Here is a 27,106-nt window from a genome sequence, read left to right as displayed (position 1 = left end):
TTCAAAGATTGCTACAAAGCCTAAGAACTGGGAGGGGGTAGATAACAGAGGGGACTTCTTATTTTCCCTCCCTGGCACATTGTTTGAAAAAACGGACCTCAAAACAAACATGAATGTGTGGACACACATATGTAGAAATATGGGCCCTTTCCTAATTGGATTAGTGTGGCATTGTGGAACAAACTACAGCATTACATTTTATTTTTGTTGCTGAAACTTGTTTTCTTTCTTCCTGTTGAGGATGCTTTTAAGAAGAAGGCGAGGAGGGCTTTAACCCTTTCCTCCTTGTCATGATCTTGCTGTAAAAACCCACACTTGGGCTGATGTACCTGGTATGAAGAATGGTATTTCACAATGAGTTCTGTAGGGTGCTGTCTTTGGTGCTGACCCTTTATGATTCTTTAAGGATGTTTATACCATTTAAAAATATATTTAACTTTTATCCTATCATTTCTTGAAAGGACCCACATACCATAAAGTGTTCCCACCCCTTTTGCCCTCACAACAACCCTGGGAGATAGGCTAGCCAAGGCCACTCTAATTTTTGTGCCTGAGTGGGTATTTGCACCCTGGTGTCCTTGATTTATGTCCAACACCTTAACCATACTGGCGCCATACTGACCAACTTGCTGTTTTGGACCCTGCATTTGAGAGTTTCCAGGTGCATGTACTTCACCTAGGCAGATACAAAAGTTGTACATACGCACACAGGCTCTGTTCCAGGCTTTAGATGAACTTGAAGCATTTGGGGGACAGGGCAGGCAGGCAGAACCCTACTTCCATTCCACATATATTCGTTCAGTTGAAGTATTCCAAGCACAGCCATGAACTTAAAACAGCAGAAAGCAGCCACACTTCTTTGCAGACAAATTTCAAACACAAAAATTGTGTGTTGTACCTTTTATTCAAATCAACCAAAATATCACAACATGGTGGCACAAGTTTTTTTAGAGTTCTGTTTTGTGAAATTTGGTGTGGTCCTAATAAATGGTATTGCATACAACTTTTACTTTGGGTTTGTGTGTGAGAGAAAATCTAGATACTTGCAGTTTTTGGGAAACCAAAGGAAAGGATGTTTCAGTCAGAAGAAGATACAATGGTGGGACTTAGTTTACAGGTGCTGCTTGCTCTCCATCCACTGGTTAATATTGCTCCATTTGACTAGGTCAACACCTTAATCTCCAACTTTGTTAATGAAAAGACCACCATTATCTGGATACTAAGACACTAAACTAACTGCTGCCACTTAGATTCACAAAGGGAGAATACCCCAGCTTGAAAACTTGCTTTGCACCTGACAGCATCTAATCCCATTTGACCTGCAGCATGTCCTGTATTTCATTTTAAAACCACAACTCCAAACTTGGGACTTTGTCACCATGCCCAAAGATAACATCTTCCAGATTGATGAAGTGTTCTAGAGAACTCAAAAGCTTGCAGAATGTTCTGAGATATTTTTTGTTTGTCCCAATGAAAGGTATTGCACTTTAAAAAAAAAAATCCAAATTGCTTATTGGAAAACACAAAGTATAGGATGAGCAAGCAAGAAAGAGGAAATAATCTTAAACTGTTTCTTTTTAGGTGCTTGTGTGGTCCGGGATGCATCTGGAAATGTGAATGATACCCTTCTCATTGGATCTCCAGGCTGTGAAGGAATTGCTTGTGATTATGGTTGGAACTTCACAGAGTGTGCCCAAAGTCACAGCTGTCGCTATGGGCTCATTAACTATTACCAGGTATCAGCCTGATGGTATCGGGGCAGAACAACATCTCATATTTGCTGGTGTCTGTTGGAAGCTCTGGATTTGGGGAGTTGAGGGACAAAGTTAGTGCCCTTTCTAATTAAAATCCTCAGAAAGGATATTATAGCATTGGAAAAAGTGCAGAAAAGGGCAACTAGAATGATTAAAGGTCTGCAACACTTTCCCTATGAAGAAAGGCTACAACGCTTGGGGCTCTTTAGCTTGGAGAAACGTCGACTGTGGGGTGACATGATAGAGGTTTACAAGATTATGCATGGGATGGAGAAAGTAGAGAAAGAAGTACTTTTTTCCCTTTCTCACAATACAAAAACTTGTGGGCATTCAATGAAATTGCTGAGCAGTCAGGTTAAAATAGATAAAAGGAAGTACTTCTTCACCCAAAGGGTGATTAACATGTGGAATTCACTGCCACAGGAGGTGGTGATGGCACAAGCATAGCCAGCTTTAAGAGGGGATTGGATAAAAATACGGAGCAGAGGTCCATCAGTGGCTATTAGCCACAATATATATCTATATGTGTGTGTATATGTATGTATGTATATATGTGTGTGTATACACACCCACATATATTGGCCACTGTGTGACACAGAGTGTTGGACTGGATGGACCATTGGCCTGATCCAACATGGCTTCTCTTATGTTCTTATGTTCTTACTGTAGCCAAGGATCTGAACCTACCAGATTTGCATAGGAATCCCTTATGAGTGATACTTTTTGGATCCATGGATGCCAGTAGCTCCTTTATTGTGTCAGACAATCACAGTCTTCAGAATCACAGAATCATAGAGTTGGAATTGACCTCCAGGGTCATCTAGTCCAACCCCCTGCACAATTCAGGAAATTCACAAATACCTCCCCCCTGTCCCAAGTGATCCCTGTTCCATGGCCAGAAAATGGCAAAAACCCTCCAGGATCCCTGGCTAAACTGCCCTGGAATGGAATGGGGAGGGCAAAACCAGTCCCCTGTAGTGCCAAAGAAGGAGGCATTAGTATAGTCTCTCAACCAAACTGAGTATGTGGCTAATTCTTTCTCTGATATGTACATAGGAAGTCACCCTGCACTATATCAGACTAATGATCTAGCATTGTCAAGTCAGACAAACAGCAGCTCTCCTTCCAAGGTCATAGATCAAGATCTTTTGCAGCCCTGCTTCCAGAGATCCTTTTAACTGGAGGTGCCAGGGATAGAATGTGGTACCTTCCGCATGTGTTGTTCAACTGAGCTACAGCCCAATAGCCATAGGTGAATATTGCCCTGTAAGCCCATAGGGAAAAGTATAGATCTGCAATGGAGAATACTATTGTGATGAAAACAAAGCTTTTCCCTTTTTCATGAGACTAGATGTCCTGGCCTGCATTGACAGGAATGCATGTGATGCATGTGTCCTCATGCATCTCTATGCACATTGTGTATCTTGCAGATGTGACCTGTTGTTGGTTGCTTTTCCCCATAGACCATGAGCATGGTGTCTGGCTTTGCACCTTTGATCACAGCTGGAATCTTTGGTGCCACCCTCTCTTCTGCTTTGGCCTGCCTTGTTTCAGCACCCAAAGTCTTCCAGGTGAGATTGTGATATTCACCATTCTTTTGCTCTCTTAACTGTGTCTCTGTTAGCAAATGGGACTGAAGCATTTTGGCAGTTGGTGGCTGTTCTTCAGACCCTAGTAGAGCCATACATCCTTTTATGTTTGCCTTCCCTTGGAATCATTGAGCTGGAGCTCAGGTTTCTAGCCAATGACATCACTAGTGACAAAATGATCTTCTCTCCAACAGTGCCTGTGTAAGGATCAACTCTATCCTGTCATTGGCTTTTTTGGGAAAGGATATGGAAAAAATAATGAGCCTATCAGGGGCTATATGCTGACTTACGTTATTGCATTTGGGTTTATTCTCATTGGTAAGTTCTTAGGGATAGTATACCACTGGGTTGAATTCAGATGGGGTATAGGGAGCACTAAATGATGGGAGGACTTTTAAATTCGGCACTAAAAATCCCAGTTCTATGACTCCCAAATTCATGTTTATTCTGTCCTTTGAATAACTTAAACTGGATATCATTCTCTTCCTAATCCTGCAGCGGAACTGAATGCTATTGCCCCCATCATCTCCAATTTCTTCTTGTGTTCCTATGCTCTCATCAACTTCAGCTGCTTCCATGCCTCCATTACAAACTCACCAGGTAAGAACTTGCATAGCTGTGCTTAACTTAGTTTAACCTACCAGATTAGATACAAGGCAGTTTCAAGGACCTCAGTTTTGCAAATCCAGAGAACACCTAACTAATGTGGCTAGAGGGACATGACTTGGATCCAGGGATGTGCAAGCAGAAACATAAATGGGCTTACCTTACAACAATATTTTAAAAGATAATGCATGTAAAATGCTTTGAGAATTCTATAATGCTATAAAATTCCTTGTCTTTTTCATATTCATCTTATTATTCACAGTAGTCATCTCTTATGCTTTGTTCATACAGGTTGGAGGCCGTCATTCCGGTATTACAGCAAGTGGGCAGCTCTGTTTGGTGCCATTGTGTCTGTAGTCATTATGTTTTTGCTGACCTGGTGGGCAGCCCTCATTGCCATTGGAATTGTGGTTTTCTTGCTGGGATATGTTCTGTACAAGAAGCCTGGTATGTTACTGGTAACAGATCAGGCATTTGGATTGTGGAGATATCAAATACTGCCCAAGAGTAATGAGTTCTTTTCACAGTCACAAGAACTGATGGTAGAGAACACTATTCCAACATGGTCCAAATCATTAAGGGACTGATTTTAGGGAGAAAGGGTGAGACTGAAATAGATGTTCTGAGCAAAGAGATGGTTCCGTTGATTGGGAACTGCTCTTGCAGAAACTTCATCCATGTAAACCAGGGGGAGGGGCTGCGGCTCAGTGGCAGAACATCTGCTTTGCATGCAGGAGGTCCCAGGACAGGTTCAATCCCTGGTATCTCCAGTTGGAAAGATCAAATAGAAGGTGATAATGAAAGGTTTTTATTTCAGACCCTGGAGAGCTGCTGCCAGTCAAAGTAAACAAACCTGAATCAGAGGACCCCATGGTCTGATTCAGTATATAGCTTTGTGTGCCCATAGGTAATCTTCCACTAATAAATTCTGGATTTTTCTAACATAATGTTTTATGTGAATTTGGAATGATTCCCATGGAAATTTAGACATGGGAGAAAATGTTACACTGGAACTAAAATCCTTGTACACTTTCCAGGGGAGGACTGCGTGCAGCAACCATCAATAATATTTTGGGCAACCCTGATTGGAAAAAACCAATGGAAAGATTCTTAATTACTGCCCACTGCACTAAGGGGTATCCAGGCCTGGCAAGTGGAAAGGTTATCTATAAGGGCCTGATCTGCCTGGCCCACAATATCTGCAAATAGTTTGTCAGACAAGGTGGTCGGTTAGATACATGTTCAAAACTCATGTCCCTAACCCAACTTCAATGCATTTTCAGTTGTACTCCTAGCTTGTGGTGTTAGTTAATGAATGTGGAAAGGGTAATGCAGAAAACCTGTACAAGTGTGTTATATACATGACAACTGCCAGCAACATGGTTACTGCAAGGAACATGACCCCGATATATAAAGAATCATAGAGTTGGAAGGGACCTCCAAGGTCATCTAGTCCAACCCCCTGCACAATGCAAGAAAGTCACAAATACCTCCCCTCCCCAGTGACCCTTGTTCCATGCCCAGAAGATGGATATGAAGTCACATATGAAGTGTGTGAAGTCCATCAGCCCAAAGCTGATGATTCACATTCATGGTTAGTGCTACTTTAGCTACAGTTAAGACAAAATGACTGAAAGGATCTCAATGATCTATCTTTCTGCAGAGGTAAACTGGGGCTCCTCGGTCCAGGCAGGTTCCTACAACATGGCTCTGAATTATTCTGTAGGACTCAATGAGGTTGATGAGCACATTAAAAATTACAGGTAGGTAAGTCCAAAGGTCTCTAAACCACAGACTCTGCAAGGTGATGCCATAAGACCCTGCAAACCAAAGAAACAGCTGACCTGATCACAGAGGCATTTCAGCAATGCCACTGAAAAGCAGAGGCAGATTGGCCATCTGTTGTACTGGGGAAAATAAGCCTGGTGGTGGGTAAGATTGCCAATTTCAGTTTGGAAAATTCCAAAGAGATTTTTGGGCAGAGCCTGGGGCGGGGGAGCTTGAACAGGGACTTCAGCAGGGATGTAATGGTGTAGAACCCATCTGCCACAGCTGCCATTTCCTCCAGAAGAACTGATCTATGTTCTTAAGCAGGTCTTGAATTCAGCAGGAGAACCTTTCTGATTGTTCCCCCTCCTTCTCCCCACCTACGTTATCCATGGAATAGTAGCGGCAGCTGCATAACAATCCCTGGATTAGGAGAGCGAGCAGCCAGCCAGCCACTTGGGGCTTTGCCACACACCTCAGCAGCCATCATTAACCCCTGGAGAAGCCTGTACCATCCTTTCTCCACTTCTTATGTGATTTTGGGTGGTGGGTGGTTTGCTGGCCTTTTAACTGAGGGGGAAGGGTGGTCAAGGAGAGCCCCAAGTGAGCAAGGCCTGCTTGGACTGATTGGATCTCTAGCCAGACCAAGCAGGCCTTGCTCGCCTAGAGCTCTCCTTTCTTGCATTGGGTTGCTTTTGGCTGGTGGGGGACGGCATATGCTAATGACCTCCACCACCTATTTTTCTACAAAACAACTCCTGTTCTCTGAAGATCAGTTGCAATTCCAGAAGAATTCCAGGTTCCGCCTATAGGTGGGCCACTACCCTGAGCCCCTCCCACCCCAGAGTGGGACTGACAGAAAGGAGCATGATGACACCTGATTTTGGCATGCCAGCCTAGGCCCAGCTTTGCCCCACAAGGAGGACCATGGCATGGCAACACTTGGCTTCAGCTGCCCTGAAATTGTCAGCTGGGGTGGCTGCCTCACCTTGCCCCATGGTAGGGCTGCCTCTGCTGCAAATGAAACATTTGAAGCTGCTGATTGTTTCTTTGCCAGGCCTCAATGTTTGGTCCTCTCTGGCCCTCCCAGTTTCCGGCCAGCACTTGTGGATTTTGTGGGCACCTTTACAAAAAACTTGAGCCTGATGATTTGTGGGAATGTGTTAATTGTGAGTATTTATTGCCCATCTATCATTACAGCAAATGCTAGCTCAGGATAATGAATACTCATTTAGGAGCAAACTAGACAATGGGATGAATCCAGCCAGATTTTCTGGGAATAAAAAACGGTTTGCCTTTGAACATCCAAAAAGGATATGCTGGGGACTTGCATGGGCAAAAGCGATGTGAGGCAGAGGCTAGAGTAAGGAGTGGATTTGAGAGAGATGGAAAGGAGAAACTGGTTGGACCCACCCTGATATGCATGTAAACACTTCCAAAAAGATTTGTTTTTATTAAAACCCAGCATTCAATGCTACTTTGTTTTTTAAGTGAATTTGCACTTCTATATATATCACAATTGTTCTTAATGCATTTTATAAATCCTGAGTTTGCTAAAGTTTATGGAGCAGAGAAATAAACTTGAACTAGAGACTGAATATGATAGTTCTAGAAACATGGGATGGAGGGAGGGGTTCCTTCACCCTTTCCCTTCCAGCCTATTTTGGGCTCAAAATTGCTTCCTCTGCCCTTTTCTAGTCCTTTCTAGACATTTTTCTAGCCCTTGGGAAAAGATATCTCTCTCTCCATATCTTTTTCCCTCCAAAGAAAAAAAAACCCATTAAAAGTGAAGCTTAAATACACATACAAAAACTTACCATTCCACTGCATGTTGGTAGGAACAAGATCTTGGTCTAAACTGGGTAATTTGAAGGAGATCTAGAAAAGCCCCATGGTGCAAAGTGGAAAAGCTGCAGTACTGCAGTCGGAGCCCTCTGCTTACGAACTGAGTTTGATCCCAGCGGAAGCTGATTCAGGTAGCCGGTTCCAGGTTGACTCAGCCTTCCATCCTTCTGAGGTCGGTAAAATGAGTACCCAGCTTGCTGGGGGGAAAGTGTAGATGACTGGAGAAGGCAAACCACCCTGTAAAAAGTCTGCCGTGAAAACATTGTGAAAGCAACGTCACCCCAGAGTCGAAAACGACTGGTGCTTGCACAGGGGGTTATCTTTACCTTTAGAAAAACCCAAATATCAAAGTCATGCTCTTGCATATTCTTCCTGCTTTGTCACAGGGGCCATGGAAACAGAAGTTGTCTGAGCTCAGGCTCACATCAAGGGACCATACCGAGTGGCTCACCAAGAGAAAGATCAAGGCTTTCTATACTGATGTCTTAGCTGAGGATTTGAGAACTGGGGCACAAATACTCATGCAGGTAAAATAACCAAACAGGACACTGTAATACCAAGGATGTGCAAGTGGCTCAAATCTGTAACTGCTGGTTTGAGAAGTCCTGAAATGCTTGCTTCTTTTCACTGGAAATGACTACATTCTGGATGCTGGTGAAGGGGGTTGCTGTAACTGTGAGGTGAGGCATCTCAGTACTAGCTCCAGTCTGCATTCACATACTGTTGGATATTGTGCTATAATTGTACAATAGCAGCCATTTGCAAGTGAACTTCCCTATGTGGACATGGACAAGGCAATCTAGTTGCAAATGATTACAAGGACTGGGCAATAGCTCACTCACATGAGGATGCAGCCTTGTTGTATCCATGTATACTTAACCCTTAAGCACTCTGTGTTAACCTCAGTAATCTAGACAACATATCTGTTTTTGGAAAGCCATTTTTATCATCCTAGTATTCTAGATGAGGGATGAGGATTGTAAAGGGACACTAAAATCCTTGTGGGTGCATGAGATTAAAAAGTCTTTAAAACTGTAGCACAGCACTCTTAGAGCCAACCGTTCTTGGTTGACTGCTGCCACCTGGAGAAAGTAAACGATATTTGACATGAATAGCTTGTACCAAGCCAGTACTAGATTCTGCTGCCAGAGCACACAAATGTGTGTGAGAGTGTGTGTGAGGGACAGAAGAAGGATCTTTCTTGCCATAGAAGAAGGCCCATCAAATTCATTGCCTCCACAAGGAAACTGCCTCCCCCACTCCGGGATTCTTGGCAGGGCAAACTGAAGTTTGTGGGGAGATGAACACAGAAAGTCTCTCACAATACCCCTCCAGTTCTGAAAGGTTTATTCTAAGCAGGCCAACAGGGGAAAGGGAAAGTCAGAGGACAGAGAAAAAAATAACTTCCTAGCTAACTTCAAATGTACAGTATTTTTCTGGTTTTTTATGTCTAAGACAGGCTAGCAAGGCATTGTATTGTAGAAAGCTGACTGAGCTGACCAAAGGCAGGCAGAACCTGACTGAAAGCCCCTCCCCACACTTGCTAGACAATATTAGATGGGTTCATGCTCTAAACCCCTGCAACATACCAACTATCTAATTCAGCTAAGCTGAGAAGAAGCCAATACAATCCTTGGTCTTTATCATATAGTTGTGATGTAATATTCAATATTCCAAGAAAAGCATCAAGCTTTTCTTTGAATATGAAGCCCTTCATCTACCACAATAATGGTGGCTCTATAACATCCCTTCCTCAAAACTAACAAAATAGTACAGTTACTGGGTGTAAAAAATGTGTTTGCTTTAACAAAATCCTTCTATTTTGTTGATAAAGGCCACTGGTCTTGGGAAAATGAAACCCAATGTCTTAGTGATTGGATACAAGAAAAATTGGCAAGTGGCTCATCCCCAGACAGTGGAGGACTACATTGGGATTCTGCAGTAAGTTGGCAAAGCGATGCTTCCATAGAATCTGTTTAAAAGTGAATCTGCAAGTCTGACTGACTTAAGTCTAGTTCTCAACCTTTATCTTAGCTGCTGTCATGTCAGACTGCTAGCTCAAATGCTTGAACATTCCAAGGTTGACTATATATAGACTTTTGAAAAATCCCTGCACCTAGAAAACTAAGATGTCAGGAAGGAGGTTCTGTTAGAATGCCACTCCCTGACATGCTAGTTATCAATGCAGAGGGAGCTTTTGTAAACATGAGTCTTCTAGGGTTGCCAACCTCCAGGTGGTGCCTGCAGACTTCTGCTATTACAGTTGATCTCCAGACAATAGGGATCAGTTCCCCTTGAGTAAATGGCTGCTTTGGAGGGTGGACTCTATGGCATTATACCACATCCTCCCCAGGCTCCACTTCTAAAATCTCCAGGTATTTCTCTACCCAGAGCTGGCAACCCTACGTCAGTCATGTGACTCCCTATCTGTGGTTCAAAGTGATACAGTCTAGATATAGATGAGAACTGAGATGTTTGTTAAATCTGCTGTTACATGCCATGCATAATGTTTTCCTTTCTTGTACTGCTACCTATCAATGAGTTTTCTTCTTACATGATAAGCCACCTGGGGTGGATTTTAAAGTTCATTCATTCATTTCCTTGCAGTTAAGGACCCTTTCCTTGTCTCACTCCATCTTCCTTTGTCCTTCTACCTCACTATACCAGTTCATATGCTTTTCCAGTGATTAGGTTTTCTTCTGTACTTGCTTTCCATTCTGAGCAACTGGAATGTTTGTGAACATTCTGTGGCATCATGGTAGCTCAGCTTATGGTGATGAACAGGAAGAGACAAAGAATGAGTTCCGACGTTAATCTATTTTTCCAAGAAGCACCACCGCTTTGCAGTACATGTTTATTTAAATGTAATCTACAGAATGGCTTGTCTTTATTTCTTTTCTGGAAAATGGAAACAATATTTTCAGCATATGCTGCGCAGAAAAGAAAATATTGGTCTCTCATCTAACAGAGAGCCAGGTTACCCCAGTCTGATATGTGGTATTAGTTCAGTGGGTCCTAGGGTTGCCAGTGTCCAAGTGGTTTGGAGGCCTTTCCCCCACATTAGGGTCATCAGAAAGCAGGGGAGGGGGGTGTCTGCCGGCCACTCCATTATTCCCTATGGAGATCGATTCCCATAGGTGATAATGGAGAATTGATTTGCGGGTATCTGGGGCTCTGAGGGGAGTGAGTTTTGAGGTTAGAGGCACCAAATTTGCAGCATAGCATCCAATTACTCTCCTCAAAAGACTCTCCTAGTTTCAAAAAGATTGGACCAAGGTGTCCAATTTTATGAGCCCCAAAAGAAGGTGCTCCTATCCTTCATTTCCAATGGAGGGAAGGCATTTAAAACGTGTGCAGTCCCTTTAAATGTGATGGGCAGAACTCCCTTTGGAGTTCAATTATGCTTGTCACAACCTTGCTCCTGGCTCCACTCCCAATGTCTCCTGGCACCATCCCCAAAGTCTATTGGGGATATTTCCAGGGATAAGTCCCTGGATATTTCTTGAATTGGACCTGGCAACCCTAGTGGGTTCAGGGGTTCAGGCTTTGGCAAACACAATTTTTAGTCTCCTTTCTTTCTAACCTAGAATGTTGGGCTTCTGAACTGCTCTCCAAATCCATGGATCTATCTGTTTACGCTTTGTCATGTCCCCTTCCTTTCAGTGATGCTTTTGATTTCAAGTATGGTGTGTGCATGATGAGGATGAAAGAAGGGCTAAATATTTCCAGATTTATGCAAGCTCATGGTAAGTACTTCTTGTGATCCATTTCTCCTGGGGCAGGGTTCTGATTGGATTTAGATTAACAGATGGTCCATTGTCATGAGCAGCCACTGTTTCTCAAAGAAGAAACAAAGCCTTGGGGAAACAAATGATCCACAGAACAATAAAAAGAGACAGTTTCAATTGCAAATATGCATACACTTTGTACCCATTCCTGGCCAGGACTGCCAGAGGCCACTCTGAAGAATTTCCAGTAGGTTATTCTGTTTATCTGATAACTCAGTGGTCTAAGTGACATCTAGAAAGGGAGCTGAACTGGGAAAGATCTCTGCCTGAGAGTGATTACCCATCAGTGGGTACTGGGATAGATGGGGTACTGGTCTGACTTGATGTAACATGATGTAACCTTGTACTTAATATTCTAGCACTGAGGCACAATCAAAAAGCGAAATTCAATAAGCTGTCACTGCTTCCCCAATAGCTACAGTATAAGTCCCTTGTGTGGAGGAAAAAACAGTTTGCTTATTAATTGCAAAGTGTCATATCTCTCTTTCACATACCCTTATCCTCTCCTCTTTTCCAGTTAACCCAGTTTTTGACCCAGTAGAAGATCCCCAGAAGAACAGTGATGCCCCTGCAGCAATAAGCACATGTCAGTTCTAAGCAGGTTTCTCTTTGTGGAGCACAAAATGTTCATCTTCCAATTAACTGTGCAATTAGCAGAGCCTCCTCCATGGAGCAGCTGATTGAGGGTCACGTGAGTGATCTGTGATCAGCATCTCCTACATTTTATCTTTAAAAATACAAATGACAATGGGGGAAGACTGGGGTAGGGAAATCAGATTGCGGTCATAGACAGTGTTAACATTCTCCTATACTACTATGTTGATTTAAATTGTGCCCTCATCCCACACATATACTCTACTATTTCCAGGAGGAAGTATTTGTATTTGTCTAGTGGGGGGAAATCCATTGCATGCGCATGATTCCAAATTCAGTTAATTCATACCTTCTGCTAATGTAGGGGTAGCCAAACTTCAGCTTGGGAGCCACATATGGATCTTCCACACATATTGTGGGGCTCTCAAAATCCCCCCCGGTCTTGTCATTTCTCTTTTTAAATCACTTCTCCAAGCCAAGCCAGCTGACAACTTGGAGAATGCATTTAAAGTTGCTTTCTTTCCACCTCTCCTTACCTTCCCCTCCCTCCCTCCCTCCCTTCCTTCCTTCCTTCCTTCCTTCCTTCCTTCCTTCCTTCCTTCCTTGACTTGTGGCTCGCAAACAATCATGTCTTGCAGCTCTCAAACATCTGATGTTTATTCTATGTGGCTCTTACGTTTAGCAAGTTTGGCCACCCCTGTGCTAAGAGATCTCAGGAGGCAAATGCTGGGGAAGACTTTTCTCTGCTTAAGACCCCAGGAAGCCAACTGAACAGGGCCAGATTGGAATGTTGAAAAGGATCTGAAGGAAGCAGAGACAAATTATTCCTGCAGTGTTGGCACTGCCCCAGGGGACAGGCCATGGTATTGATGCCCACTGATATACTATAGAGCCACAGTATAGATGCACCTGTACTCGTTGTCATCATTGCCAAGGCCTGGGTCCAACCTGAGCAGCCTCTGCAAGCTGGGAACTCTGTGGGGGACAGACAACTTTCACTGCTATCCCAGTAATTTAAAGGGCCAGTCCATGCCTGCTGGTACCAATCTGTCCTGAACCAGCATGCAGGTTCCTCCTCGTCAATAAAGAGACCGAAGACTCAGATAAGGAGATTGCTAATTACTTACCAGAATCACAGAAAGAGATAGTCGGGACTCTACCAGGACCACCACCGCCTTAATGTGCAGGAAGAACCTTAGGATTCTGGAAAACAGGCTTACCTACAGGCTTAGGCTTAGCTTTAGAACCTGAACCCTACACTCCAGAGCCTGCTGCTAAAACAGAGGTCTCTCCTCTACTGCCTCTCCAAGCCGAGAACCTAGGGTTGTCAGGTCTGTGTTGGAAAATACCTGGAGACTTTAGGGGTGAATTTGAAAGAGGGTGAGTTTTGGGGAGGGGAGGGGCCTCAGCATGATACAATGTCATACAGTCCACCTAGGAAGTGATGTCATTGTGCCAGCAACATCACGCGGCGGCCACTCTAGGCGTTTCCAGGAAAACTCTATGGTTTCCTGAATGCTTTAGCCATTTTGGAGGGAAAACTCTATGGTACAATAGGTTTCCTCAGCAAACTTCCATGTGCTTACTCAGGTATCTTGCACATATTTTATTAGGGACCTTGGATATTTCGCGTGTGCAAAAGTCTCCCACTGGAGAACGCAGGCAATCTTAAATCCACCTCCCACCTCCTTGCAGTAGTATTTAAGACCTCTGTTTACCCACAGCCTTCACTGGAACAATGTCTGTCACATACTGTTGGCTCCAGTTCCTGACCTGATTCTTGAACCTCATCCATAAGCAGGACACAGAATAGACAGACACTGAGCTACTGGAAGAGGCCATGGCTCTGTGTTCTGAACTGAGAATACTCACCTTAATGGACCAATGGTCAGATTCAGTATAAATCAGCTTCATGTACAGGTGAACCCAACTTTGTATGAAAGCTTTATATTTTTATGCATTCCCCACCACCACCACTACCACCAGGGGGCACGTCGTAGTTCTCTGTGGTGAGGGAAATTTAAATTGAGAAAATTGCATGGGGAAAATTGATTAATTTTCCACAATCCAGTCTGTAGCAAGGCTCTTGACAGCTGTTCTCTCCCCCCCCCCCCCACTTAGATAAATAAGCCTACTGTAGATTTATTGTGTTCATATGTCATTTGACCTCTCAGTCTTGCAGTATTTTGTCTCAAGTTGAAAGGTCTTAGAGACTATGTCTTTCTTTGAAATTAAGAGGTGCAGATTCAGAGATAGTTATTGGTAAAACTTCCAACTTAATCTAAGGGCATATCTATACTATAAATGGCTTCATTTACCAGTTTACTTGTGTCAGCATTCTGCAATGTACAAAGTGACAGACAGAGCATCTCTGCATGACCAGTAGGATCATTTCATTGTCTAAGAAACTTGTAATATCACTGCATGGGTTGCATTTGAACTATTGGCCATGGTTTCTATATCATTCTTTGTCACCTTTCTAGTGGATCCTGATGCGCTGGTAGCAGAACAACAGGCAAGCACTATTTTCCAGGTGGAGCAGGGCAAGAAAACCATTGACATCTACTGGCTATTTGATGATGGAGGTAATTTTTGGTTCCTGCTAAAAACCTGGAAACTTTTTCACTTCTAGGATAGCATTCAAGCATCCCAGGTTCATGCATACCCAATATTTACCCTGTTTATACATAGGACTTACAAAAGTATAAGGATAAGAGTGTATTGCTGACTAACAGAGGTATTGGTCTGGGTATTTTCATGCTTAATTGCTTCATCCTGATGTTTCCATCAAGTGGTCCACAGCATTAGCAATCAGGAATTTAACCATTTGAAGTACCAATCATGCCCCTGTGTCTAGGGAAGAGTCATATAGATGACTCCCTTTCAGAACTTTTCATAGTTTTTTTTTTATTCAAAAAAATCACCCCATTTCTCCTGTCTGGCAGGTCTGACCCTTCTGATCCCATACCTCCTTGGCCGCAAGAAGAGGTGGGGGAAGTGCAAGATCCGGGTGTTTGTTGGTGGGCAGATCAACAGGATGGATGACGAGAGGAAAGCGTATGTTTTTTTTTGCTAGTTCTTCCAAATGATACAGCTGGAATTCTGGGATAATTCAAAGTAACTTCCATTTCCTTGTAGAAGGGGAAAGGCTTGATCCATAGTCAAGTTGTATGCTTGGGAGGAATCTTTTCATTGATTTTCAGACAGTTTGGGTAAGATCCAAAATATCCAAGGTCCCTAATTGATATGTACATGATACCTGAGTAAGCACATGGAAGTTTGTTGAGGACCTAAGAAACCAGGCTCATGGCAAACTTATCATGGTGGGCAGCCATGTTGGTCTAAAGCAATAGAACAAAGTTAGAGTCCAGGGGCACCTTTAAGACCAACCAAGTTTTATTCTAGGTGTGAGCTTTCATGTGCAAGCAGACTTCATCTGACAATGCAATCGAATTAGGAAAACCAGTCGTACATATAGAGAGTGGGTAGTAAATTAGCATGCAAAATGGTGAAGATGTTTTTTAACAGATAAAAAGAATAACAAGCTTGGTTTATGGTTATCATCTGGGGGGAATAACATAGATAATAAATATGTCAGAACTGGAGACTGATGTACCCTTAATGGCGAGCATCTGTCATCAGATACCATCCATCTCATCTCTAGCATGGACACAAATTTTAAAGCATCTTTTTCTTTGCAGTGGGACATTGGTTGTGTAGAATGTTTTTCTTGTCCACAGAATGGAGAATTACATTTAAATCTACCATTCCAAATTGCATTACATACTTAATTACATTCTTAATTTTTAAGAGTAGTATACTGAGATTCTGTTACATAACATTTTGCTCGTCTTAAGCATGGAGTTAACTAACAGAATTCTTTTGGGGTGCAGTTTTAAGTCAGAGCACAGCAATATGTTGCATTGCATTACAATCACTATTATAATATAATAATAATAATAATAATAATAATAATAATAATAATAATAATAATAATAATAATAATAATAATAATAATTTTTAATTTATATCTCGCCCTCCCCGCTGAAGCAGACTCAGGGCGGCTTACATGATATAAATACATCATTACAGTAGTACAGCAATAAAATTCATAGCAATTAAAAGTACAATTACATTTAAAACAGCATTTAAACTAATAATTTAAAACCACAGTATGATATGGTGCTACAGTCTTGGTATATGCATATAAACATAGTTTTCATGGTGATGATACAATAGTTCCATCTTAAAAGGCCAGCTGGAAGAGGATGGTCTTGCAGGCCCGGCGGAACTGATTAAGGCTCCACAGGGCCTGCACCTCTTCTGGTAGCTGGTTCCACCAGTGGGGTGCTATAATCGAGAAGGCCTGCTCCCTTGTCGCTTTTAGTTTGGCCTCCTTTGGCCCAGGGATTTTCAGCAGATTTTGTGAGCTAGATCTCAGTACTCTCTGGGGAATTCTCTGGGGAACATATTTCTAAAATGAAAAACATTAAAAGACAGGGGTTATGTAGCCCTTTTTGGTGAGAACATTTGTGAGGACTGAATGAATTAGCATATATAATGAGGTAAGAAACCTATATCCCTGTTATGTCCTAGGGGTGTTTATTCTGATTGTTGTAATAACTTGTAATTCAGGAAGGAGTGAGATGAAGGTAATCTCTATTCTGCAAGAGCAGGCCTTCTAGTTGTTCATACCAGCAAACAATCTCAGTGCAGAAACTTTTACAGTGGTCAAGGAGTATCACCTAACTTTCTCTGTCCTATAGGTGTAAGGAGACTTCTTTGATTGATTGTGCCACTCCTTTTGTATTTTCTTCTGTATGTCAAAGGTGGACAGTGTTGAACTGGCTGCATCACTGCCTGATTTGGCTCAGGTTAGCGGTTCAAGATCCAAGATAGGTTTGAGCCAGCACAAATTTATGGGAAAACTCATGCCCTCTAAAGAGTTTAAAACATCTCTTTCCATCTACATAAAATAAAAGATCAATAGATCATGGGGGTGAGTTTGTTGCTGAAATAAATTTTGAAAAAATAGCCCAACCGAGTTTGGATTTGATATTTTGCTTGCAAAAGTTCAAAATGCAGCCATCCAATATATTTGTTTCCATTATATTCTATTTTAGGAGTCTTTTTTGTTTTGAAGGTTTTATTTTCTTTTTCTCTTTTTAAAAAGATGTTAACAAGACCCCAGTTTGAGAAATGCTACTCTATTGGTGGGCCCCCATAAGGACGTCTGTATTTGTTTATTGGTTAACTTACTTCTCAGTCAAAGAGTCCAGTTTGTAGCAATATATATGTAGATTAAAATATTATTTTGAAAGTGTTTAGGGAGAGAGTTGTCTGCAAGATCTGGGCCTAAGCATGGGTGTTCCACAAAAAAAGATTTTTCACCTCCCTCAGATTACAGAAAATGTTTAGGGTATAGACAGTGGATAGTGGACTTTCAGATAGCAAAATCATATTGTGAAGCACAGGAAATCCTTTTCTTTTCTTTTACAGGATAATTTCCCTATTAAGCAAGTTCCGACTTGGATTCCATGAGGTGCACATCCTTCCTGATATCAATCAGAAACCTCAACCTGAACAGTAAATATGATTACAATAGCTCTTCTGCTCACTCATTTTGGTTTCTAGACTTGGCTCCTTCTACATGTATATGCATTGTAAAGTCAAGTACAATTGTGACCCAACGCAGGGACAGGGAGGTCTTTAGAAGTATACTGTATGGGTATAATGTGGGCAGGCAGAATGTGTCAGGGTAGCTTACAAATCTTAACTGGACAAGCGCTATCTTTGGTTCTTGAGCAGACAAATCTGTTTGATTTCTATTCTGCTCTGGTTAATCCAATCAATTCTGTGCTTACAACAATCTTTCATAAGAACATAAGAGAAGCCATGTTGGATCAGGCCAATGGCCCATCCAGTCCAACACTCTGTATCACACAATGGCCAAAAAAATTATTTATGTACACACACACACACACACGCACTGTGGCTAATAGCCACTGATGGACCTCTGCTCCATATTTTTATCTAACCCCCTCTTGAAACTGGCTATGCTTGTAGCAGCCATCGCCTCCTGTGGCAGTGAATTCCACATGTTAATCACCCTTTGGGTGAAGAAGTACCTCCTTTTATCTGTTCTAACCCAACTGCTCAGCAATCTCATTGAATGCCCACGAGTTCTTGTATTGTGAGAAAGGGAGAAAAGTACTTCTTTCTCTACCTTCTCCATCCCATGCATAATCTTGTAAACCTCTATCATGTCACCCCGCAGTCGACGTTTCTCCATAAGGTAGGTTAGGATGCTATTAAGAACATAAGAGAAGCCATGTTGGATCAGGCAAAAAATGGCCCATCCAGTCCAACACTCTGTGTCACACAAGTGGCCAAAACACCCAGGTGCTATCAGGTGGTCCATCAGTGGGGTCAGGACACAAGCCCTCCCACTGTTGCCCCTCCCAAGCACCAAGAAGACAGAGCATCACTTGCCCCAGAGAGAGTTCCAACAATATGCTGTGACTAATAGCCACTGATGAACCTCTGCTTCAAATGCTCTCTTGAAGCTGGCTATGCTATTAGTGAATGGTTCAAAGTCACCCAGTGAACTGATGGCTGAAACAGATGCAATTACTTCCTGATTAATTCCCAATGGGAATCTGCCCATAGAGTGCCATCCTAAATTCTTTCAGGAAGCATTCTAAGATGTTAACATAACAACTGGAACAGCCCTGCTAGAAAACATCTTAACAAGAGTGAAGGAGAGAATGAAGCTCAGGGCCTCCGTTAATAATTTTAAGGCCCGAGGGGTGGGGTTCTTACAGACCCCCATGGCTGACTGGGATCCATAAAGAATTAGTGGTACAATTTTACAGTAAATACACTAATCTCCTGGGGGAATAACCTTGTTTCTCAGCACATATGGTTGCTCACAAGGGCTCTATGGCTTTGTCCACAGTGTGAAGAGATTTGATGACTTAATCGCCCCATTCAGACTCCATGATGGCTTCAAAGATGAGGCAATGGTGAATGAGTTAAGACACGATTGTCCATGGAAGATTTCTGATGAGGAGGTCACCAAAAACAAAGCTAAGGTTGGGGAGCACTACTGCTTGCGATCTTGGATTTCAGATGTTGCTGCCACAGGAACTCAGAAGATGAGAGCTGCCACCATTTGAGCAGTCCCAAGACCCCCATGTGTTTAAGGCTTCCCAGGAAATTCTGAAATCCTGAAGAGCCAGTATGCTAAATCGGTGATGGGCAAAGCATAGTCCAAATCTAGTTGCACGTTATGAAAGAGTGCATGGTACAATTTGTCTAGTGCCTGGGAGTGGTTTTGCCTTGAGTCTGACTCTGTTGAGCCAGGAACAGGAAGCAGCAAAGAGCAGGAGAGAGAGGCAGGTTTGTAGGCCTAATTCCAGGCCACAGCCTGGCTCATAAGCCCTTGTGCTCTGTCCAGGCCTGCTGCAAAGTCTTTCTGCTTCTGAACTATGTGCTGTAGGTTGCATCCATCACTGTTCTGTCACTGAGTCAGTCCATGCTGAGCCTTAAGCAGCCATAAAATGAGGAAGCAACCTAGCTCTTCCAAAAGGCCCAACCCTAACATAGAAACATCTATAATATTTTCAGATGGCTACACAAGGCTGAAATATATGGATCTGAGGTTTCCTCAGGGCTCCTTACATACTACGAAGGAGGAAATATGGTCACCTCCTCTGAGTTGGGAAATACTTGGTAATATAGGGGTGGAGCCTGAGGAGGGAGGGACCTCAGCAGGGTATGATGCCATACAGTCCAACCTCCAAAGCAGCCACTTTCTGCAGGGGAAATGATCTATTTTGTCTGAAAATTAGTTGTAATTCTGAGGGATCTCCAGGTCCCACCTGGAGGCTGGCAACCCTAGAAAAATAAATGTTTAGGGCTCCACTGACCACCACTTGTGATGTTGAAGGAGTTTACAGATACTGTGGACTGCCAAAAAGACAAATAAATGGGAGTTCTAGACCAAATCAAGCCTGAATTTTCCCTAGAAGCTAAACTGAGGCTGTCGTACTTTGGCTACATTATGAGAAAACAAGAGGCACTTGAAAAGGCAATAATGCTAGGAAAAGTTAAAGGCAGCAGGAGAAGAGAAAGACCCAATGTGAGATGGATTGACTCCATCAAGGAAACCACAGCCCTCAGTTTGTAAGACCTGAGCAGGGCTGCTAAGAATAGGAGGTTTTGGAGAATTTTAATTCATAATGTCACCATAAGTTGAAAACGACTTGACAGGACTTAATACCCGCCCCCCCCCCCCCCCACACACACACACAGAGCACCTAGCAGTACTAGCCAGGACCAACTTCCCACTTCAGTTTCAGCAGCTGAACTGTGTCTATGTGGAATGTGAATATATTTCCAGAGAGGCCACCTGCCCAAAGGCACTTGAACAAAAATATATCTGCTTCATGCCAACCGTACTCAATAGTAGTTTCTGTCCTCTTTCCTTCCCTCAGTCCCTTCGGCAAGTAAGGATGAATGAAATCTTGCTGGATTACTCGCGGGATGCAGCTCTCATATTCATGTAAGTAAGAGGAGTTACAAACTAACCAATTAGAATGCCTTCCATGACCATTCCAGCTAGGTAGCTGTATGAATCTGTCACAGCAAAAATAAGCAGGGGTCTAGCAGCACCTGGAAGTCAAACAGGACTGGATTTCAGCACTAGCTTTTGCAGACTAAGGCTGACTTCTTCTCCTGTTTATTTTAACCAGCTGAAGTTCCATACTGTCCTTCAGGAAGTTTTTGTCACCCTTCAAGGCGAAGCCCATGTTGGAAATGTAATGCTTGGTTCCCACCATGCTGAAAGCAGCAACTGACCAGCCACATCAGGAATTTTGCAAAAATTCTCCTGTTTCTGCAGATGTGGAGTAGAAACAGCATGTTTACCAAGCTCATAAGGTGGGGCACCACATGTGGCCAATGGGGGCAGGGCTGCTGTTAGTGTGGCAGGTAATGAATTGATGGTTATTTAAATTTATGGTGCACTATATTCCATGGGTGCAGCAAGTTAAATATGGATATTGCAGTGGACAAGGATGAAGGAAAACAAGTGACAGGTTGCTTGCTTGCCCATGTGCCCTCTGATACACATAAGGCTTGTTCTTGCCCTGTGTCTTCATGTTTCCTGAAGACACAATGCCATAGAATCCACCTTTCAAAGCAGCCATTTTCTGCAGGGGAACTACTCACTGTAGTCTGATGATCAGTTGTAGTTCTGGGAGATCTCCAGAAGACTGGCAGTCCTAGTTACTTTATTATTAAATATAATAATGGTCTTTATCCCTGATAAGATCATAGCTTGATTCTACACTTGTAGTAACTGGGTACACACAATTAATTGATCATGGTCAGATCAATTTGCACTGGGGAACAGATGTGAAAAAGACGACCTGGCCAAAGGAAGGAGCATTGAAATAACTGTTTGTTGTATATATAGCTGTTCCATTCTTAGGCTTCAAGTCTTCCAGGGGGCTGCTTTATTGGGTAGAACATACTTCCAGATGTCACTGCATGCTAAATTTGTTAACAGTCCCATTACCTATAGTTTGTACTCTTACACTGTCTAGTGGTCCAGCCAGGAAACTGTAGTTTTTCGTTTATGATGCAGGAAAGACCCAAGGCAAAGCATTTACCACTGCAACTGCTCTCTCTTTTTCCACAACCTTAGTTTCAAACTAATAACCACAAGCCACACTCCTTACCTTATCCCTTGTCTCCTTTGCAGAACCCTGCCGATAGGCAGAAAGGGGAGATGTCCTAGTAGCCTCTATATGGCCTGGCTGGAAACCCTGTCACAAGATCTGAGACCTCCTGTCATCTTGGCCCGTGGCAATCAAGAAAACGTCTTGACATTTTACTGCCAGTAATTCCTGGATCAGCAAGAGCAAAGCATTGGATCAAGATGGAAATTATTTTTGGACTGAGATGGATCCTGTCTTTGGACTGATCTTTACAGGGGTTTTGTTTCAGTTTGTGGATGCCTCCAATAAAGACTAGTACCAGACAATTCTTGGGCAATAAGAACTTCCTTCTTTATTGGTATGAGTCACAGAAGAGCAGCCTGCGACATTATTTGAGTTGTGGCCTGGTTAGTTGACTTGCAAAATCTAAAAATAAAATCCATTGAACACCTTTTATTAAGGCCACTTAAAATAACACAACACAGTGTGCTAGCAGTCATGTTCTCTAGAACCCTTCATCAGGCTGAATGTTCAAAAACAAACAAAAGTGGAGTTGGGGATTTTCTAAGCCATGATGTTAAGGCCCATTTATCAGCCTCTTTGGGTAGAATCCTCAGCTGACTTCATTGAGTGCATGACATTCTAGAAAGAAGGAGCAAATCATAAAAGCCATCTAACTGGAATTATAGAAAACCAGTAACTAATCAAGTCTCTCTGATGGTAAACGGAACACACAGGTCCACTAAATGCCAAGAGGAAAGGCAAAATGGCCCACCACCTTTGCTACTAGAAAACAAGGGAGAAAAGGGTCTATTTAAAGGCTATTCTGAGCATAGTGTGACTTGTAGAAAAAAGCCACGTGGGGTAGTTATTGCAGTGAGGAAAGGAATCAGAAGTGACGAAGCAGGAAAGTTGTTAGGATAACCGGAATGGCCCATCCATCATCCAAACCTCCCTGATGTTTTTTATCTCCTTTGGGAGCACTATCACATGCTGTTTGGCATATGATGTCACAAAACTGAGATGGTATTCTACCTGCTGGATAAAAGGATCGGTTGACTAATGAGTAGGGTTGCCAACTCTGGATTGTGAGATACCTGAAGATTTGGTGGGTAGAGTCTGGGGAGGGGAGGGACCTCAGCAAGGTACAGTGCCATACAGTCTACCCTCCAAACCTGCCATTTCCTCCAGGGAAACTGATCTGTATAGCCTAGAGACCGGTTGTAATTCTGGGAAATCTCCAGGCCCCACCTGGAGGCTAGCAACTCTCCTGCTTGTGGAGAAAGTGGGAATGGTAACCCAACCCAGATTCCCTCCACCCACTGAAAAGGACCCTTTGCAATAAATTCTGATGTACTGCTTTGATTTCAACCCCTGAATATTCCCTAAAACAGAATTTGTCTTTTTTCACTGCTTCAATTCACCATGACCGATTTCACACTAAGGCTTGTTCCGGGTGGAGAGCCCTTTTGCCCCCGGCACTTCTCTCTGTTTTTGCACAAGCTGCCCCAGAGCGAGTTGGCGCACCACTTTTCTGCTGCAAGCAGAAACCACTTCTAAAAGGATCTTGCTTGCTGTGGAAAAGCGGTGTGCCAACTCACAGCTCCAGGGCAGCTTGTGCGAAAACAGAGAGAAGCACCAAGAGCAAAAGGGCTCTCCACCTGGAACAAGCCTAGTGTGAAATCAGTTTATGTCTCCAAAATCTACTTCCTGATCAATCACCACTAGACTCCTTAAATTCAATTTATATTTAAAGTTAAGATTCCCCCCCCTTTCATTGTGTGTTACTTTCATTGTGTGTTACTTTGTTAGAGAGCCAGTTTGGTGTAGTGGTTAAGTGCGCGGACTCTTATCTGGGAGAACCGGGTTTGATTCCCCACTCCTCCACTTGCACCTGCTGGAATAGCCTTGGGTTAGCCATAGCTCTGGCAGAGGTTGTCCTTGAAAGGGCAGCTGCTGTGAGAGCCCTCTCAGCCCACCCACCTCACAGGATGTCTGTTGTGGGGGGAGAAGATATAGGAGATTGTAAGCCGCCCTGAGTCTCTGATTCAGAGAGAAGGGCAGGGTATAAATCTGCAATTCTTTCTACTCATTCAGGGATGTAGAAACTCATTTGCCAAGCCAGTTTGGAAGGGTCCTTTGGAAGCTCTTCACAGACTCTTGTAGTTTTCACCCATCTTGAATAGTGTCTGGAAGGCCACTTCAAAGGGACTGAGCAGCAGCTGCCTAACAGAAGTCCAAGCAAACAAATTGTAAGGATTCAGAACAAAATAAAGTTAATAGTCCATTTAGGGTGGAAGCTGTACATACAATGTTTGACTAGTTTGGCTCATTTTCCCCACAGCCACACAGCAACTGCAGGGAATGGCTTTTTTCAAAATCTCTGTGAGGGGGTCTTTGCTACTACCAGTCATTACAGGCAAGACCTGCCATTCAAGGACACTTTTTTTAGCCTGACCTGGACCTGGACAGCATGCTTAATTTGTAAGACAACCTGGCGTGAGAGGCACCTCCCACACACATACAAACACAGGGATTCTTGCTTTGTATCTCCCTCCCCACCATTAATAAGCCAGAGACAGAAACCGGGTCTCACACTTGATGGGCCTGCAAGTGGTCACTTGTGTCAGCGGGTGTTCCACATTCTGGCCACCTTGTGGTGTTGTTCAGTCATAGTGTAGCAGTCATTCCCTCTCTGGCTGCTGCAAGAGAGGCATTATTGGAACCTGCCTCCATGTGGTTGGTTCTCTCCCCCAGGGCAGCATGGTAGGGTCCATTAACTGTTCTGAACATTCCAATAATGCCTGTAGACTCAACAGATTGGGGGGATCCTTGGATTACATACAGGATAGGCAACAAACCCTGATACATAGTTTCTTTTACAACAAAGTCACTGAGACCACTCCTCTCGTTTTCAAAAGAATTCTGCTGACTAGCCTAGGAGAAAAGTAAAACAGAAATCAAGTGGCACCTTTAAGACTAAGCAAGTTTACTCCAGCACGAAAGTGGATGTCTCCATATATCTACTTTCTTCTTTCACTTCTATATGTATGAAAAGTCCACCTGTGTGTGGTAGAGTCAATGTACATCTGCTATAATAAAAGGGGTTAATTTTAAAAAGAATATTATAGATACAGAAAGTGCATGTAGTGAGAGAAAAAGGGAAGTGAGATAAATTTGTTTCAGACTAATCTAGACTAGAGTTAGCCTGTGGTCTATTTACCATTATTGTAGCCACGCACACTGTTTGCTAACAAAATCTGGATTGGATACTTTTGTTTTCTAATTTGTTTTCTACTGAGAACCTGTATTTTGCTTCTCCTGGGCAGACGCCTTCTCAGAGCAGCTAACAAAAAATCCTTTACAGTTGCAAAAGGATTCTAAACTGAACATTAAAAAAAACTTGATGCCTTACTTAGGAGACAGAGAGGATAGCAAAGGATGAGGCATGAGCAGTTCCGTCTTGCTCAGACCTAGCCTTCTCTTGGCCACTGGGGAGCTTACTGGCATTGCAAATTATTTAAATGTTGCTTTGGCAGAAGCTGCCACCACTGCACAAGGATCTTCACTGAGTTGTTGAAGATAAGTTGTGCGTATGCAACAAACATTTTAAACACTTTGTTCATTTAAAAGGCATTCTGTTAGCCAGAGCATCTGCCTGAAATGTTGATATTACTATTAGAATTATGCATAACCTCATTACCCTAAATTGGGCTGCCCAGGCTAGCCCAATCTCATTAGATATCAGAAACTGTGCAGGGTTGGTCCTGGTTAGTACTTGGATGGGAAACCACCAAGGAAGTCCAGGGTTGCTATGAAGAAGCAGACAATGGCAAAGCACCTCTATTTGCCTTGCCACCCACAAGCATCACATCGGTAATCTACATGGCAAATCCATTGGTTTACTAAGCCTGGGCTTCCTCTCCACACTGTCAGACAGTAATGCTGAAACACTACCTCTTGCAGAGTATGTGTTGACTGGAATTCTAGCCATGGGATAGGAGCCGCCTTCAAGGATTGGCTCTCCAGGATACATGAAGGTCAAAACTAATACTGGAAAATGGGAATTGTAGTTAGAATATAACATAGAGGGGGAAGAGTTCCTTATGCACTATGGAAACAAAGTTTATTGTTTTTTGTTTTTAAATACCATTCTAAGGAGGGCACATGTGATCTATTCCTAAATCCATAAGTATGTTATGCTGCAGTAAACAATCGTGTGTATATGCAGGGCTTTTTTGTTGTTGGTTTTAAGCAGGAACGCAGTTCCAGCTGGCTTGGTGTCAGGGAGTGTGGCCTAATATGCAAATGAGTTCACGCTGGGCTTTTTCTTTTAAAAAACCCTGTGTGAAACAATGGTGATGTCAAGGTGTGTGGCCTAATTTGCAATTGAGTTCCTGCTGAGCTTTTTCTACACAAAAAGCCCTGGTTACAGGTTTTCATGGCTATGGCTTCTGTGCACTCCAGCACTGGGAAACAAGCAAGATGACTTACTGAAAGAGGTGGGTGTGAAGCTCTTAAGAGACCTCGGTGGACCCCGTTCCCAACAGCTGCTTAGTGTCCCATACTAAAGGAGCAGGGGGCTGCTGGGCTTTCTCTATAACCCCCCCCCCCAAAACCCTGTATATATGAGTGTGTTTTACAACAGAGTTAAGGGAGCCTGCAGCAGACGTGGACTATTGCACCCTTCTTAAATCTTCGTTCGCGAAGCCAAGCCGAGAGAGAGAGAGAGAGAGAAAGGGAGGAAAGATCACTGCAGCACACTTTACAGGTCTGTAAATAGCTTCAGGATTGCATCAGCCATTTAACTTGAAAAAGCACTTCCTTTCTTGTGCAATGTGAAACAGACACCTGTTTCTACATCAAAAGCCAGAAATAGCTCTACGTGTTTCAGAGGGAATGTTGATTTGGGGACTGGTGGTAACAGGCTGCACTTTCACATACAGATAAGTATGCCTTGATTTATCATCCAATTGTACCTATTTAATAGGCCCAGTAACTATTTTTCTTATTGGGAGAACATACAGACTGCATAATCTCACACAAAGCTGACACAGGTGTCCAGTTCTTGGTTTGCAATGCTTTTATATGCTTGGCTGAGAACAGCAGTTCTGTGGGGAAGTCGGTGGTGCATAGACCTTACTAGATAATGCTTGTGTGATGTCACTACTCCTGACCTCATCATTAATCTCTCTCCGGTTTGGCTGTCATCACTTTGTATAGCCAGGAATCCCACACAACATACTGTTTTTCGTATTCTCCCACCTTGAAAACTCTGTGCCAGGCACAGAATTTAATTTTTGTTGTTGTTGCAAACTTTGGAAACCAACTAGACTTTTGAGAAACAAGCAAGGACTTGGGGATATATAAAGGAGCACCACCATGATACTGGTGAGATAAGAAATCATTCTTCCTGATGTGGTATGATCTATTTCTTC

General features: G+C 43.0%; 1 protein-coding gene across 1 annotated transcript in view; it reads left to right on the top strand.

Annotated features, from left to right (window-relative positions):
• Window positions 1-22,029, top strand: part of SLC12A3 (solute carrier family 12 member 3) — a 39,090-nt gene extending 17,061 nt beyond the window's left edge. Inside the window, exons 10-26 of the mRNA XM_060254303.1 lie at window positions 1,582-1,736; window positions 3,218-3,325; window positions 3,538-3,661; window positions 3,842-3,943; window positions 4,241-4,396; window positions 5,613-5,712; window positions 6,774-6,885; window positions 7,948-8,088; window positions 9,396-9,502; window positions 11,225-11,307; window positions 11,867-11,935; window positions 14,427-14,528; window positions 14,889-15,000; window positions 17,443-17,529; window positions 18,902-19,037; window positions 20,442-20,509; window positions 21,713-22,029. Of these exons, the coding sequence (XP_060110286.1) occupies window positions 1,582-1,736; window positions 3,218-3,325; window positions 3,538-3,661; window positions 3,842-3,943; window positions 4,241-4,396; window positions 5,613-5,712; window positions 6,774-6,885; window positions 7,948-8,088; window positions 9,396-9,502; window positions 11,225-11,307; window positions 11,867-11,935; window positions 14,427-14,528; window positions 14,889-15,000; window positions 17,443-17,529; window positions 18,902-19,037; window positions 20,442-20,509; window positions 21,713-21,854 (1,904 nt within the window). The 3' untranslated portion in view covers window positions 21,855-22,029. The remainder of the gene's footprint in view (window positions 1-1,581; window positions 1,737-3,217; window positions 3,326-3,537; window positions 3,662-3,841; window positions 3,944-4,240; window positions 4,397-5,612; window positions 5,713-6,773; window positions 6,886-7,947; window positions 8,089-9,395; window positions 9,503-11,224; window positions 11,308-11,866; window positions 11,936-14,426; window positions 14,529-14,888; window positions 15,001-17,442; window positions 17,530-18,901; window positions 19,038-20,441; window positions 20,510-21,712) is intronic.
• Window positions 22,030-27,106: the final 5,077 nt, after the last annotated feature.

The sequence above is a fragment of the Heteronotia binoei genome, chromosome 14, assembly GCF_032191835.1.
Source record: "Heteronotia binoei isolate CCM8104 ecotype False Entrance Well chromosome 14, APGP_CSIRO_Hbin_v1, whole genome shotgun sequence".
NCBI lineage: Eukaryota > Metazoa > Chordata > Lepidosauria > Squamata > Gekkonidae > Heteronotia > Heteronotia binoei.
Note: the sequence above shows the minus strand (reverse complement) of the source record. Positions and strands in the feature narration are given on the sequence as shown.